Raw genomic sequence first — 16,493 nt, forward strand, 5'->3', positions numbered from 1 at the left:
ACACCTCAGTTATGTGTGCTTCTATCAGGGTTGTGGTCATATGCATGTCATTTAAAGTCAATTTAGCAAAAATCCAATTCAATTTGAAAATGTCCCTAATTGCAAAAGCATGTAACAGAATTCGGGTATTCCAGAACTGTAATTTACATGTAAATAAACATAACCCTGTTTTATGTTTTTAATACTGAAGATAGAATGCTCTGTGTGCCAGAGATGGTACCATCTAGCTTTTCTGGGGATGACAATGAAGGACTTCAACAAAGCCAAAATATAAAAGTATTGTAAGGGGCCTCTTTGCTGTTAAATTAGAGACGTATAAATAAATGATTGTTAACTACTTTAACATGTGGAACTGTTGCACTAAAAATACAAACATTGATTTGACATACACTTTAAGATTGTAAACATTGATTTGGCATACAATTTAAGATTGTAAACATTGATTTGACACACAATTTAAGATTGTAAACATTGATTTGACACACAATTTAAGATTGTAAACATTGATTTGACACAGTTTAAGATGGTAAACATTGATTTGACACACAATTTAAGATTGTAAACATTGATTTGACACACAATTTAAGATTGTAAACATTGATTTGACACACAATTTAAGATTGTAAACATTGATTTGACACAATTTAAGATGGTAAACATTGATTTGACATACAATTTAAGATTGTAAACATTGATTTGACATTCAGTTTAAGATGGTAAACATTGATTTGACATACAATTTAAGATGGTAAACATTGTACAACTTTATGTAAACATTATCTAACTTCATATAAAACAAATTGCACTTTAAATCAACATCAACAAGTTATTTTAAATAAATGCATATTCTCACATTTTTCTGAGACAAATTGTTAAAATATTTTATTTCACCTTTATTTAACCAGGTAGGCTAGTTGAGAACACCTTTATTTAACCAGGTAGGCTAGTTGAGAACACCTTTATTTAACCAGGTAGGCTAGTTGAGAACACCTTTATTTAACCAGGTAGGCTAGTTGAGAACAAGTTCTCATTTGCAACTGCGACCTGGCTGATCAATCACTGAATGAGTTGATTTTTTCATCTTTAAATGCAATATTTGAGATTTTCTGTATTTCTATCAAATCAAAACTGGAATTTCTACTCAAAGCAAAGGTTTTAAAAGTATACTAGACATTTATAGAATAAATCATACATGGTTTGGCGTTTCTGTGACAAACGGTGAATTAGTTATTGATTTATACAGTTTTATATGACATTTGATAGATTTAATGCGAGACTTTTATAGAATAAACCATATCTATTTTTGTTTCTGTGACAATCAATGAATCAGTTGATTTTGGCAAATGAATGTCTGAACATAAAACCAACTTTACCGAGGTCTGCTTCCTCCTTGTGATTTTTAAAACTTTATTTAAGAAAATATTATTATTTACAATGACGGCCTACTAAGGAACAGTGGGTTAACTGCCTTCTTCAGGGGCAGAATGACAGATTTTTACATTGTCAAATCAGGGATTCGAGCCAGCAACCTTTCGGCTACTGGCCCAAAGCTCTAACCGCTAGGCTAACTGTGATGCTAGGATATATGAAACCCATTGTGAGCTATTGTGAATAAGCCACTGCAGTTATGAAATTGATAAACGAATGGCCATGTTTCAAGTGTGTGCCGACGGAATATTTGTTGTATTTATTAGGATGCCCATTAACCACTGCAAAAGTATCAGAATTGTTCACTTCTCTCATTGACTTGTCAAACCCCGGCTTGGTCCGCTTCACAAGCGTTCTCTGAAGTCTCGCGATGTTACGTCTCTGGGTTGAGAAACTGGTAGTGGGGAACATGAAATTCCGCGCATGCGCACATCATTCTTCAGAATAAAGGATACGCCAGAATTGTGTAGTCAAGATGACAACTTCTTTTTCCGTTTCAAATGTATTACTACTGGTATGTAATAGCACGTTATAATATCGAAATAACCTTTCATAACATGCTAGGTAACAAATACGTCAAGGTATTTATCACGTTTGATAAAGGTTTTATGTGTTATTTTTTGTGTCAAACCGCGTGGGTGAACGTGATAACTTGTCACATATAGACTTTAGGTTAGTCTGAGTGAATGTATATATTTTCGTCAAGGTAATTTCATTAAGGATCAATTGTTTTAAATTTCTGGGTTCGTTTAACATGTCGTTTTTGTGTAAAATTCACGAGCTGGTAAAATGGCGGTTTCCACTCGGTCTGCATGAACGTACTTCAGTGTAGGCAGTGAGGGTGCAGCAGAGAGACAATTTTACGGTTGCACTGCTGTTTTGGAGCTAAATGTAATGATTATCAGTGAGTCATTTATGTGAATTCAGGAAATCTTCTATAGATTAAGTGCATTTACAGTTGTGTAGCCTAATTTAAAGTGTATACTTTGTCTAATGTGAACTAATTAATGTTTTGTCAATGCTTAGTTACCAGATCTATTGAAATGAGATCAGTACTTGACTTGGACAGGAGCTCATCAGAGCTGAGTACCGTCACTTCAAATTTCTACTGTTAGAGCTCATGTTCCTCTTATAGAATATTAGCTCAACAGTATTGTGGAGTTCCTGAACCTAAGCATAAAGAAAGTGCCAGAACTGTGAAGACAATAACTTTTTGTGTCTGTTTCTCTTTATTACAACTGGCCAACTCAGATTAAGTCTGAGGCCGGTAACATCAACAGTGAGGACAAACCCAGCCTGCCTCTCTCCTTCCACACGGAGTCCAAACCTACAGTCACTGGGTCCTGATTGTGACAGTGGAGCCCAGTTTGCACTGCAGGATCCAGAGATGGCATCAGTGAAGCTGGAAGACTGCAGTCAAACACTGGAGCTGAATGTCAACATTAAAGATGAAGAAGAGGAGGAGAAGATTGGGAAATCTGTTTCTCGTGGTAAGAGCAGGTTCTGTCTACCTACAGTGGGGAGAACAACTATTTGATACACTGCTGATTTTGCAGGTAGAGGTCAAATTTTTATCATAGGTACACTTCAACTGTGAGAGATGGAATCTAAAATCCAGAAAATCACATTGTATGATTTTTAAGTAATTAATTTGCATTTTATTGCATGACATAAGTATTTGATACATCAGAAAAGCAGAACTTGTTTCCTGTAGTTCTTGACCAGGTTTGCACACACTGCAGCAGGGATTTTGGCCCACTCCTCTATACAGACCTTCTCCAGATCCTTCAGGTTTCAGGGCTGTCGCCGGGCAATACGGACTTTCAGCTCCCTCCAAAGATTTTCTATTGGGTTCAGGACTGGAGACTGGCTAGGCCACTCCAGGACCTTGAGATGCTTCTTACGGGGCTACTCCTTAGTTGCCCTGGCTGTGTGTTTCGGGTCGTTGTCATGCTTGAAGACCCAGCCACGACCCATCTTCAATGCTCTTACTGAGGGAAGGAGGTTGTTGGCCAAGATCTTGCGATACATGGCCCCATCCATCCTCCCCTCAATACGGTGCAGTCGTCCTGTCCCCTTTGCAGAAAAGCATCCCCAAAGAATGATGTTTCCACCTCCATGCTTCACGATTGGGATGGTGTTCTTGGGGTTGTACTCATCCTTCGTCTTCCTCCAAACACGGCGAGTGGAGTTTAGACCAAAAAGCTCTATTTTTGTCTCATCAGACCACATGAACTTCTCCCATTCCTCCTCTGGATCATCCAGATGGTCATTGCCAAACTTCAGATGGGCCTGGAGATGCGTTGGCTTGAGCACGGGGACCTTGCGTGCGCTGCAGGATTTTAATCCATGAAGGCGTAGTGTGTTGCTAATGGTTTTATTTGAGACTGTGGTCCCAGCTCTCTTCAGGTCATTGACCTGAAGAGAGCTGTAGTGTAGTTCTGGGCTGATCCCTCACCTTCCTCATGATCATTGATGCCCCACGAGGTGAGATCTTGTATGGAGCCCCAGACCGAGGGTGATTGACCGTCATCTTGAACTTCTTCCATTTTCTAATAATGGCGCCAACAGTTGTTGCCTTCTCACCAAGCTGCTTGCCTATTGTCCTGTAGCCCATCCCAGTCTTGTGCAGGTCTACAATTTAACCCTGATGTCCTTACACCATCTCTGGTCTTGGCCATTGTGGAGAGGTTGGAGTCTGTTTGATTGAGTGTGTGGACAGGTGTCTTTTATACAGGTAACGAGTTCAAACAGGTGCAGTTAATACAGGTAATGAGTGGAGAACAGGAGGGCTTCTTAAAGAAAAACTAACAGGTCTGTGAGAGCCGGAATTCTTACTGGTTGGTCGGTGATCAAATACTTATGTCATGTAATAAAATGCTAATTATTTAAAAATCATACAATGTGGTTTTATGGATTTTTGTTTTAAATTCTGTCTCTCACAGTTGAAGTGTACCTATGATAAAAATTACAGACCTCTACATGCTTTGTAAGTTGGAAAACCTGCAAAATCGGCAGTGTATCAAATACTTGGTCTCCCCACTGTAAGTGTGTGTTGTTCATTCCAACTTCCCACTGCATGAAATGTTGCAGTCGAACTGTTTCAATGAGAAGGTAGATGGTATTTCATGCTACTGACTAGAGGTCGACCGATTATGATTTTTCAACGCAGATACCGATTATTGGAGGACCAAAAAAGCTGATACCGATTAATCGGCCGATTTAAAATTTAAAAAAAAAAAATATATATATAAATTTAAAAAAGAAGAAAAATTTGATTTATTCGTAATAATGACAATTACAACAATAGTGAATGAACACTTATTTTAACTTAATATAATACATAAATAAAAATACATTTAGCCTCAAATAAATAATGAAACATGTTCAATTTGGTTTAAATAATGCAAAAACTAAGTGTTGGAGAAGTAAAAGTGCAATATGCGCCATGTAAAAAAAGTTAACGTTTGAGTTCCTTGCACAGAACATGAGAACATATGAAAGTTGGTGGTTCCTTTTTAACATGAGACTTCAATATTCCAAAGTAAGAGGTTTTAGGTTGTAGTTAATACAGTATTTATAGGACTTTTTCTCTCTATACCATTTGTATTTCATACACCTTTGACTGTTGGATGTTCTTTTAGGCACAATAGTATTGCCAGTGTAACAGTATCGCTTCTGTCCCACTCCTCGCTCGTACCTGTGCTCGAACCAGGAACACAACGACAACAGCCACACTCGAAGCAGCGTTACCCAATGTCGTGGAAATTTCCTTAATTACCAAATGATGAGAGAGCAAATCACACACGAGTCAGAGTTATGCTTAATCTTCACCTTTAATAATAATTAAGCTTTTGCAATAGCATTTTGACTTTCAACAGTTTAGTATCTCTAATGAAAAGTTGAGAGTGCTCAACATAATGGCAAATGTGTTCCTTTATAGCAAAGATCCACCCCCTCCCTAGACGACATGACAAAACACAGGTCTTAGGAACTTACACAAATAAAGACTTTACAACTGAGAGGAGTATCCCCAAAGAAGACAGAGTTGGCTATAAATTATCGTTCAGTTAGGTCTCCTAAACAAAGCTCTTATCTCGTCCTTGGTACAAAATGGTACCAAGACATAGATAGAACCAATTCTAAATACAACCAATCCTGGACAAACTCACGGAGAGGAGAGTGACCCTATAGGTCAACAAAGAGGGAGCATAGAATGATTCCAGACACTGCCATCCTCCTCTCCCCGATGGGAAAAGTAGGGAGTGACTGGCACACAGACACAGTGGAGCAAAAGATATGTTTACACATGATGACACCTTGACCTCTCCCCTCTCTGCGGACCATGCAACTTAGTCTTGACATAGAACAGATAACTGCCAATGGCCACCACTATAGTACAACAAAATACATTCTTATGAGAAATAATTCATAAGCATATCATGAAAATAAAACATCTTATCTATGTTACCCAACTAATTCTGATTATTCCCCAACACCATCGCTCCACAAAAGCCGCGGCCCTTGCAGAGAAAGGGCAATAACTACTCTAAATCTCAGAGCGAGTGACGTTTGAAAGGCTATTAGCGCACACCCAGCTAACTAGCTAGCCATATCACATTGGTTACACCAGCGATTAGGCTGATAGGCTTGAAGTCATGTGCTTGCGAAGAGCTGCTGGCAAAACGCACAAATTAATTATAACATAATAACACACAGAAATACGAGCCTTTGGTCATTAATATGGTCGAATCCGGAAACTATCATTTCGAAAACAAAACTATTATTATTTCAGTGAAATATGAAACCGTTAGGGATACCACCCATTAGATAAAATACCTAAGTCTAAATATTCTTGTTACATTGCACAACCTTTAATGTTATGTCATAATTACATAAAATTCTGGCAGATTAGTTCGCAATGAGCCAGGCGGCCCAAACTGTTGCATATACCCTGACTCTGCGTGCAATGAATGCAAGAGAAATGACACAATTTCACCTGGTTAATATTGCCTGCTAACCTGGATTTATTTTAGCTAAATATGCCGGTTTAAAAATATATACTTCTGTGTATTGATTTTAAAAAAGGCATTGATGTTTATGGTTAGGTAGTCGTCCAACGATTGTGCTTTCTTCGCAAATGCGCTTGTGTTAAATCATCCCATGTGTCGTTATAACTAGTGATTATGATAGATTGATTGTTTTTTTATAAGATAAGTTTAATGCTAGCTAGCAACTTACCTTGGCTTCTACTGCATTCGCGTAACAGGCAGGCTCCCCGTGGAGTGCAATGTAATCAGGTGGTTAGAGCGTTGGACTAGTTAACTTTAAGGTTGCAAGATTGGCTCCCCCAAGCTGACAAGGTGAAAATCTGTCGTTCTGCCCCTGAACAAGGCAGTTAACCCACCGTTCCTAGGCCGCCATTGAAAATAAGAATGTGTTCTTAACTGACTTGGTGAGTTAAATAAAGGTATACAATAAAAATAAAAAAAATCGGCGCCCAAAAATATCGATTTCCGATTGTTATGAAAACTTGAAATCGGCCCTAATTAATCGTCCATTCCGATTTAATCGGTCGACTTCTACTACTGACACTTGCATGGTTTGACACCAGTATTGCCAGCATTTGTTTTATTCACTGGTCTATCTGGAGTGATCAGAGAGGAGACTAAAGAAGTGGAGTAGACAAACTGCCAGTGTTTTAAAGTTCTATGAAATTAGTCTGTGTAGTTACTAACCCTTGTGATAGTGAGAGGATGATATAGCTCATCATTTTCTTGACTTGAGATACCTTTAGAATAGTTTTATTCCCATTTTGTATTGCACAGTCTACTGATATGAATACGTACAGGTAGCCTAATGGTTAGAGCATTGGGCCAGTTACCGAAAGGTTGCTGGATCGAATCCCTGAGCTGACAAGATAAAAAAAAAAATGTAATTCTGCCCCAGAGCATAGCAGTTAACACACTGAACCCCGGGCCCCAGAGCATAGCAGTTAACACACTGAACCCCGGGCCCCAGAGCATAGCAGTTAACACACTGAACCCCGGGCCCCAGAGCATAGCAGTTAACACACTGAACCCTGGGCGCTAGAGATGTGGATGTCGATTATGGCACCTCTCTGATTCAGAGGTTGGGTTAAATGTGGAAGACACATTTCAGTTGAATGCATTCAGTTGTACAACTGACTAGGTATCCCCTCTCCCATTCAGGAAGAATTTAGACCACTTGACCTTTTCCTTGTTTTGTTACGTTACAGCCTTATTCTAAATGTATTAAATAAAAAATGTTCCTCATCAATCTACACACAATACCCCATAATGACACCACAATACCCCATAATGACACCACAATACCCCATAATGACATCACACTACCCCATAATGACAAAGCAAACACGTTTTGGAAATGTTTTCACATTTTATTATAATAAAACAGAAATACCTTATTTATATAAGTATTCAGACCCTTTGCTATGAGACTCAACATTGAGCTCAGGTGCATCCTGTTTCCATTGGTCATCCTTGAGATGTTTCTACAACTTGATTGTTGTCAACTTGTGGTATATTTAATTGATTGGACATGACTTGGAAAGGCACACACTTGTGTAGATAAGGTCACACATTTGATAGTGCATGTCAGAGCAAAAACCAAGCCTTGAGGTCGACGGGATTGTCTGTAGAGCTCCATGAAAGGAAAAATTCACAAGCTGGTAAAATGGCGGCGCCCACTCGGTCTGTTTCAACGGAGTACAGTGCAGGCAATGTGGATGCATCAGAGGGAGACCATTTTTACGGTTGCACTACTGTTTTGAAGATAAACGTTATGATTATCGGTTTTCTACATGTGTCATAATATTCAGACACAATTGTCCGTAGAACTCCATGAAAGGATTATGTCGAGGCACAGATCTGGGGGAGGGACCAAAACACTTCTGCAGTGTTTATTTTAATTAACTAGGCAAGTCAGTTAAGAACAAATTATTTTTTTACGATGACTGCCTACCCCAGCCAAACCCCTAACCCGAATATGCTGGGCCAATTGTGCGCAGCCCTATGGGACTCCCAATCACGTCCGGTTGTGATATAGCCTGGAATCGAACCAGGGTCTGTAGTGATGTATCTAGCATTCCCGCCACTCGGGAGCCCCTTGAAGTGTTGAAGATCCCCAAGAACACAGTGGCCTCCATCAATCATTCTTTTTATATATATATATATATATATTATTTATTTATTTATTTATTTATTAGTTCTAAGTAGAACAATTACAGAAACACAATTTTCTTTTCTTTTTCACCCCCCCCAACACGAGGATTGACAAACACGAAGATAGACGAACATAACAACCAAACAAATAAATAAAAAGTATAATATGCAGTTGTAGATAATGTAGATTACGCTTCGACTAGAGTCAATATTCACATAAAATATAGAGAATATACAGTTGTAGATAATGTAGATTACTCTTCAACTAGAGTCAATATTCACATAAAATATAGAGAATATACAGTTGTAGATAATGCAGATTACTCTTCAACTAGAGCCAATATTCACATAAAATATAGAGAATATACAGTTGTAGATAATGCAGATTACTCTTCAACTAGAGCCAATATTCACATAAAATATAGAGAATATACAGTTGTAGATAATGCAGATTACTCTTCAACTAGAGCCAATATTCACATAAAATATAGAGAATATACAGTTGTAGATAATGCAGATTACTCTTCAACTAGAGCCAATATTCACATAAAATATAGAGAATATACAGTTGTAGATAATGCAGATTACTCTTCAACTAGAGCCAATATTCACATAAAATATAGAGAATATACAGTTGTAGATAATGCAGATTACTCTTCAACTAGAGCCAATATTCACATAAAATATAGAGAATATACAGTTGTAGATAATGCAGATTACTCTTCGACTAGAGTCAATATTCACATAAAATATAGAGAATATACAGTTGTAGATAATGCAGATTACTCTTCAACTAGAGCCAATATTCACATAAAATATAGAGAATATACAGTTGTAGATAATGCAGATTACTCTTCAACTAGAGCCAATATTCACATAAAATATAGAGAATATACAGTTGTAGATAATGCAGATTACTCTTCGACTAGAGTCAATATTCACATAAAATATAGAGAATATACAGTTGTAGATAATGCAGATTACTCTTCAACTAGAGCCAATATTCACATAAAATATAGAGAATATACAGTTGTAGATAATGCAGATTACTCTTCGACTAGAGTCAATATTCACATAAAATATAGAGAATATACAGTTGTAGATAATGCAGATTACTCTTCAACTAGAGCCAATATTCACATAAAATATAGAGAATATACAGTTGTAGATAATGCAGATTACTCTTCAACTAGAGCCAATATTCACATAAAATATAGAGAATATACAGTTGTAGATAATGCAGATTACTCTTCAACTAGAGCCAATATTCACATACATTATTTTGAATATACAGATTTGCAGTTCCAATGCTTCTAAACTCTGGGGCTTTCTTTTTCACTAAAGAAGTACATTTTTCAAGAGCCAGGCATGACGTTAATTATTTTAACCAATGACCAAGTGAAAGGGAACTGACATACTTCCAGTGGAGAGCAATTGAACGTCTAGCTTGTAATAAACAGAGGTCAAAAAATGTATTTACTCTCCTATGTAAAGAATTATTCTCTGGGTAAAGATTTTGGAGGCATATTTTATGGATTAATGTTATTGGGGTAGAGGTCATCTCAGAGATGTAGTGCAGTACTGAGCTCCAAAACGTTTGTAAATCAAATTGATTTATAAAGCCCTTCTTACATCAGCTGATATCTCAAAGTGATGTACAGAACCCCAGCCTAAAACCCCAAACAGCAAGCAATGCAGGTGTAGAAGCACAGTGGCTAGAAAAATCTCCCAAAAAGGACAGAACCTAGGAAGAAACCTTGAGAGGAACCAGGCTATGAGGGGTGGCCAGTCCTCTTCTGGCTGTGACGGGTGGAGATTATAACAGAACATGGCCAAGATATTCAAATGTTCATAGATGACCAGCAGGGTCAAATAATAATAATCACAGTGGTTGTCGAGGGTGCAACATGTCAGCACCTCAGGAGTAAATGTCAGTTGGCTTTTCATAGCCGATCATTGAGAGTATCTCTACCGCTCCTGCTGTCTCTAGAGAGTTGAGAACAGCAGGACTGGTAGCACGTCCGGTGAACAGGTCAGGGTTCCATAGCTGCAGGCAGAACCGTTGAAACTGGAGCAGCAGCACTGCCAGGGGGACTGGGGATAGCAAGGAGTCATCAGGCCAAGTAGTCCTGAGGCATGGTCCTAGGGCTCAGTTCCTCTGAGAAAGAAAGAGAGAGAGCATATTTAAATTCACACAGGACACCGGACAAGACGGGAGAAATACTCCAGATATAACAGACTGACCCTAGCCCCCCGACACATACACTACTGCAGCATAAATACTGGAGGCTGAGACAGGAGGGGTCGGGAGACACTGCGGCCCCACACAACGATACCCCCCGACAGGGCCAAACAGGCAGGATATAACCCCATCCACTTTGCCAAAGCACAGCCCCCACACCACTAGAGGGATATCTTCAACCACCAACTTACCATTCTGAGACAAGGCCGAGTATAGCCCACAAAGGTCTCCGCCACGGCACAACCCAAAGGGGGGCGCCAACCAGACAGGAAGATCATGTCAGTGACGCACCCCTCCTAGGGATGGCATGGAAGAGCACCAGAAAGGCAGAGAATCCCAGTGGAGAGAGGGGAACCGGCCAGGCAGAGACAGCAAGGGCGGTTCATTGCTCCAGTGCCTTTCCGTTCACCTTCACACTCCTGGGCCAGACTACACTCAATCATAGGACCTACTGAAGAGATGAGTCTTCAATAAAGACTTAAAGGTTTAAAGGTTGAGACCGAGTTTGCGTCTCTCACATGGGTAGGCAGACCATTCCATAAAAATGGAGCTCTATAGGAGAAAGCTCTGCCTCCAGTTGTTTGCTTAGAAATTCTAGGGACAGTAAGGAGGCCTGCGTCTTGTGACCGTAGCGTACGTGTAGGTATGTACGGTAGGACCAAATCAGAAAGATGGGTAGTAGCAAACCCATGTAATGCTTTGTAGTTTAGCAGTAAAACCTTGAAATCAGCCCTTGCCTTAACAGGAAGCCAGTGTAACTCAGCACATTCCCACAGGAAATGATACAAGTTGCCTAAATGTGTGTTATGTTTAACACACAGGTCTGGGGTATTGGGGTCAAATTTGTGGAGCTTAACGAGGGTGATATATGCTCTCATTGTCCAATTGTATTGCAAAAATCTCAGGCGGGTGTTTATTGTCTGTATCTGAGCTCTACAGCATATCATACCCCAATACACTGTACATATCCAGAAGTGGACCTAGAAGTTTGTCGTTAAATATCTATTGGGAGCCCATCTGAACCTGCCTCTTTACCTCCATATTGAAAATAGCGTCAGATTTCTACAGGATCCATTGATAATTGTCCTTGTTAATTATGAATTGCATTAATGGCTCGGTCCGAATTTAACATCTTCATGCGCCAGGCCAGCAATTTATCAGGTTTTTCACCATAATCATAGGACTGTCAAGGATCAGGTCTGTTCAGCAAATCTCCTGTGTGGAGGTGGTGAAGAGAGTTATAGGGGCAAGAGGCCACAGTTCTATAGAAGATATGGTGGTGGATGCACCTCAACCAGTTTAAATGTTGTACGTCAATCAAGTGATCTGGATACACTTGTTGTGAAGAAGGTGGATTTTGTAGCATTTATAACCACAGTTATTAATTGTACTGCACAAGAAGTCCAAGAAGCTGGACATCATTATATCTGCAGCTGAGAAGTTTTTGGGACTCCAAGACTACAAGGACTACTGTCACCAAATAATGTTTTGCTCTTACAGGATCCTTCTCAGCCTGTGTAGGGACCTGGTTAGAACAGAAAAGCAGGCTGATTTAGTTTAATATAAATGGTGTTATTGACAGTTTGTATGATTTTTTAAATGAATACTGTATACACTTAACAAACAACCGCAACATGTAAAGTGTTGGTCCCATGTTTCATGAGGTGAAATAAAAGATCCCAGAAATGTTACCGGCACACAAACTTGTTTCTCTCAAATGTTGTGCACAAATTTGTTTACATCCCTTTTAGTGAACAATTCTCATTTGCTAAAATAATCCATCCACCTGACAGGTGAAACATATCAAGAAGCTGATTAAAAACTTCTTAGGGCTGCAATCCCGTTAACGGGATCGATATGACAACAGCGAAAGTGAAAGTGCAGGGCGCCAAATTCAAAATTCAAATTCAAAACAACAAAATCTCATAATTAAAATTCCTCAAGCATACAAGTATTTTACACCATTTTAAAGATACAATTCTAGTTAATCCAGCCACAGTGTCTGATTTCAAAAAGGCTTTACAGCGAAAGCACCACAAACGATTATGCTAGGTCACCACTAAGCCACAGAAAAACACAGCCATTTTTTCCCAGCCAAAGATAGGACTCACAAAAAGCACAAATAGATAAAATGAATCACTAACCTTTGATGATCTTCATCAGATGACACTCGTAGGACTTCATGTTACACAATACATGTATGTTTTGTTTGAAAAAGTTCATATTTATATAAAAATAAATCTACATTTACATTGGCGCGTTACGTTCAGTAGTTCCAAAAACATCCAGTGATTTTTGCATAGTCACATTAATTTACAGAAATACTCATCATTAAATGTTGATGAAAATACAAGTGTTACACATGGAATTATAGATATACTTCTCCTTAATGCAACCGCTGTGTCAGATTAAAAAAAAAGCTTTACTTGTCGGCCAAAATCCATCTCGTTCCATCTTCTCCCACTGCCTGCCCGTGAGCTTCCTCTCACTACCATATTTGGTAGTGAGTGGAAACGCTAAGTGGATTCTTCACATTTATACATCTGGTGAAATATCTGTCTCATTGTTCTATATGTGGCTGCACTGTGGTAGTGGGGGAACAGGAAGTTCCAGGCAGGCACCATTCTTCATAATAAAGAAAACGCCAGAACTGTTATGTGAAGAAGATAATCTTTGTGTCGGTTTCTATGTTTTACCACAGGTATGTAATAGCAGGTTTAAACTAACTATTATCGGAAGAACATATCATACCATGCGAGGTAACATCCGTTAAGGTATTAACACGTTTGATTTGTTATTTTTGTGTCAAACCAAGTGAACGTGAAACTATTTTAAGTCACACAGGTAGAAACTTTGGGTTTGTCTGAATGGATGTACATGATTGCTTCATGGTAATTTAATAAAACATATATTTATTTTAGATTTCTGAGTTTGTTTAGCATGTTATTGGTTTTGTATAAAATTCACGAGTTGGTAAAATGGCGGTGCCCACTCAGTCTGTGTTAACGGACTTCAGTGTAGGTACAGAGACACAATATCACAGTTGCGCTACTGTTTTGAAGCTTAATGTAATGATTATCAGTTTTCTACATGTGTACTAATATTCAGACACATTCAGTTATCTTTATCTATAAATGTTACTATGGTGTGAACGGGAAATACTATTGGTTTTTGATTTGAAATAATACAGTGAAGACCAGGTTATTCAGGAAAATAGTACATAGTGCTGCCTAAAACATACATTCAGTACAAGGTTGCAGTATTTGTCATTTCTGCATTTAGGTGAATTTGGGAAATTTACTATAGATCAATTTCACTTACATTGTCTAATTTTAGAGCGTGTACTTTTTAACTAATGTTTTGCTATTAATGCTATTAATGCTTACCTACCAGATCTATTGAAATAAGATCAGTGCTTGACTTGGACAGGAGCTCACCAGAGCTGAGTACCATCACCTCAAATTTCTACTGGTTGAGCGCATGTTCCTCTTATAGAATATTAGCTCAACAGTATTGTGGAGCTCCTGCACCTAAATATAAACCATATTTTTAGAGAATAAAGAAAGTGCCAGAACTGTCAAGACAATAACTTTTGAAAAAACAGTACCGGCACCTATTTCAGTCAATCACTGAATTAGATAGTTGAACAAGAAGAAAAATATTTAATAGAGAGAGTCAAGACAACTTTGTGTATGTTTGTCATTGTTACTACAGGACGACTAGAATTATGTCTGAGGCCGGTAACATCAACAGTGACGACAAACCCAGCCTGCCTCTCTCCTTCCACACTGTGTCCAAACCTACATTCACTGGATCCTGGTTGTGACAGTGGAGCCCAGTTTTCTCTGCAGGATCCAGAGATGGCATCAGTGAAGCTGGAAGACTGCAGTCAAACACTGGAGCTGAATGTCAACATTAAAGATGAAGAGGAGGCGGAGAAGATTGGGAAATCTGTTTCTCATGGCAAGAGAAGGTTCTATCTTACTAAGTTTGTTGTTCGTTCCAACTTCCCACTGTGTATGAAAGGTTGCAGTATAACTGTTTCAATGAGAAGGTAGATGTTATTTCATGCTACTGACACTTGCATGGTTTGACACCAGTATTGTCAGCATTTGTTTTATTCACTGGTCTATCTGGAGTGTTCAGAGAGTAGACTAAAGAAGTGAAGTAGACAAACTGCCAGTGTTTTAAAGTTCTATGAAATGAGTGTGTAGTTACTAACCCTTGTGATAGTAATTGGAGGATGATATGAAATTAGTGTGTAGTTACTAACCCTTGTGATAGTGAGTGGAGGATGATATGAAATGAGTCTGTGTAGTTACTAACCCTTGTGATAGTGAGTGGACGATGATATGAAATTAGTCTGTGTAGTTACTAACCCTTGTGATAGTGAGTGGAGGATGATATGAAATGAGTCTGTAGTTACTAACCCTTGTGATAGTGAGTGGAGGATGATATGAAATGAGTCTGTGTAGTTGCTAACCCTTGGGATAGTGAGTGGAGGATGATATGAAATGAGTCTGTGTAGTTACTAACCCTTGTGATAGTGAGTGGAGGATGATATGAAATGAGTCTGTGTAGTTGCTAACCCTTGGGATAGTGAGTGGAGGATGATATGAAATGAGTCTGTGTAGTTACTAACCCTTGTGATAGTGAGTGGAGGATGATATGAAATTAGTCTGTGTAGTTACTAACCCTTGTGATAGTGAGTGGAGGATTATATGAAATGAGTCTGTAGTTACTAACCCTTGTTATAGTGAGTAGAGGATGACACGCCCCTTTTTAACTTTCATCTCTTACCCACTTTTAGAATAGTTTAATTCCCCTGTATTGTACAGCCTACTGATATGAATACATATGTTACCAGGTACAGACAGAAGAGGACTGGTCACCCCTTTGGGCCTGGTTCCTCTCTAACTTTCTTCCAAGGTTCCTTCTTTCTGGAGAGTTTTTCCTGGCCGCTGCTTCTACATCTGCATTGCTTGCTCTTTGGGGATTTTTGGCTGGGTTTCTGTGAAGTACTTTGTGACAACTGCTGATGTAAAAAGGGCTTCATAATATATAATTTTGATTGACATGTATATCACACCAACTGACTGGTTCTTCTGATGTTGTTCACACAGGAGACCATGTTGAGACATTCTCTACATCCAGAGAGCAACAGCAGGAAGATCACAGAGCTAAGAGGTCTCACCACTGCCCACATTGTGAGGAGATTTTCCCAATTCTATCAAAGCTAAAAATACACTTAAAAATACACACAGGAGAAAATCTTTATTCCTGTTCTGACTGTGGAGAATGCTTCACAACGTCAAATGAGCTAAAAGTTCATCAGAGAACACACACGGGAGAAAAGCCTTACTCCTGCTCTGATTGTGGGGTGAGTTTCTCTCGACTGGGCCACTTAAAAAGACATGAACATATACATACAGGAGAGAAGCCTTGCGTCTGCTCTGACTGTGGGAAGAGTTTTTCTCGACTGGACCTCTTAAAAAAGCATGAACTTATACATACAGGAGAGAAGCCTTACTCCTGCCCTGACTGTGGAAGGAGTTTTTCTCGACTGAGCCACTTAAAAAAACATGAACTTATACATACAGTAGTGAAGCCTTACCCCT

At 38.9% G+C, this 16,493-nt stretch overlaps 1 protein-coding gene across 3 annotated transcripts in view; it reads left to right on the top strand.

Annotated features, from left to right (window-relative positions):
• The window catches only part of LOC110514545 (uncharacterized), a 101,382-nt gene extending 85,264 nt beyond the window's left edge, over nucleotides 1-16,118 (top strand). For 2 of the 3 annotated variants that reach the window (XM_090207062.1, XM_090207063.1), the window contains 2 exons: nucleotides 14,590-14,848; nucleotides 15,999-16,118. In XM_090207062.1, coding sequence (XP_090063188.1) covers nucleotides 14,590-14,848; nucleotides 15,999-16,011 — 272 coding nt within the window. In that variant the 3' untranslated portion in view covers nucleotides 16,012-16,118. Of the gene's footprint in view, nucleotides 1-1,841; nucleotides 1,943-2,679; nucleotides 2,919-14,589; nucleotides 14,849-15,998 lie in introns of those variants that run through there. The other variant, XM_090207064.1, reaches the window with a different exon arrangement.
• Nucleotides 16,119-16,493: the final 375 nt, after the last annotated feature.

This window comes from Oncorhynchus mykiss, chromosome 18, assembly GCF_057628025.1.
Source record: "Oncorhynchus mykiss isolate SJ-2025 chromosome 18, ASM5762802v1, whole genome shotgun sequence".
NCBI lineage: Eukaryota > Metazoa > Chordata > Actinopteri > Salmoniformes > Salmonidae > Oncorhynchus > Oncorhynchus mykiss.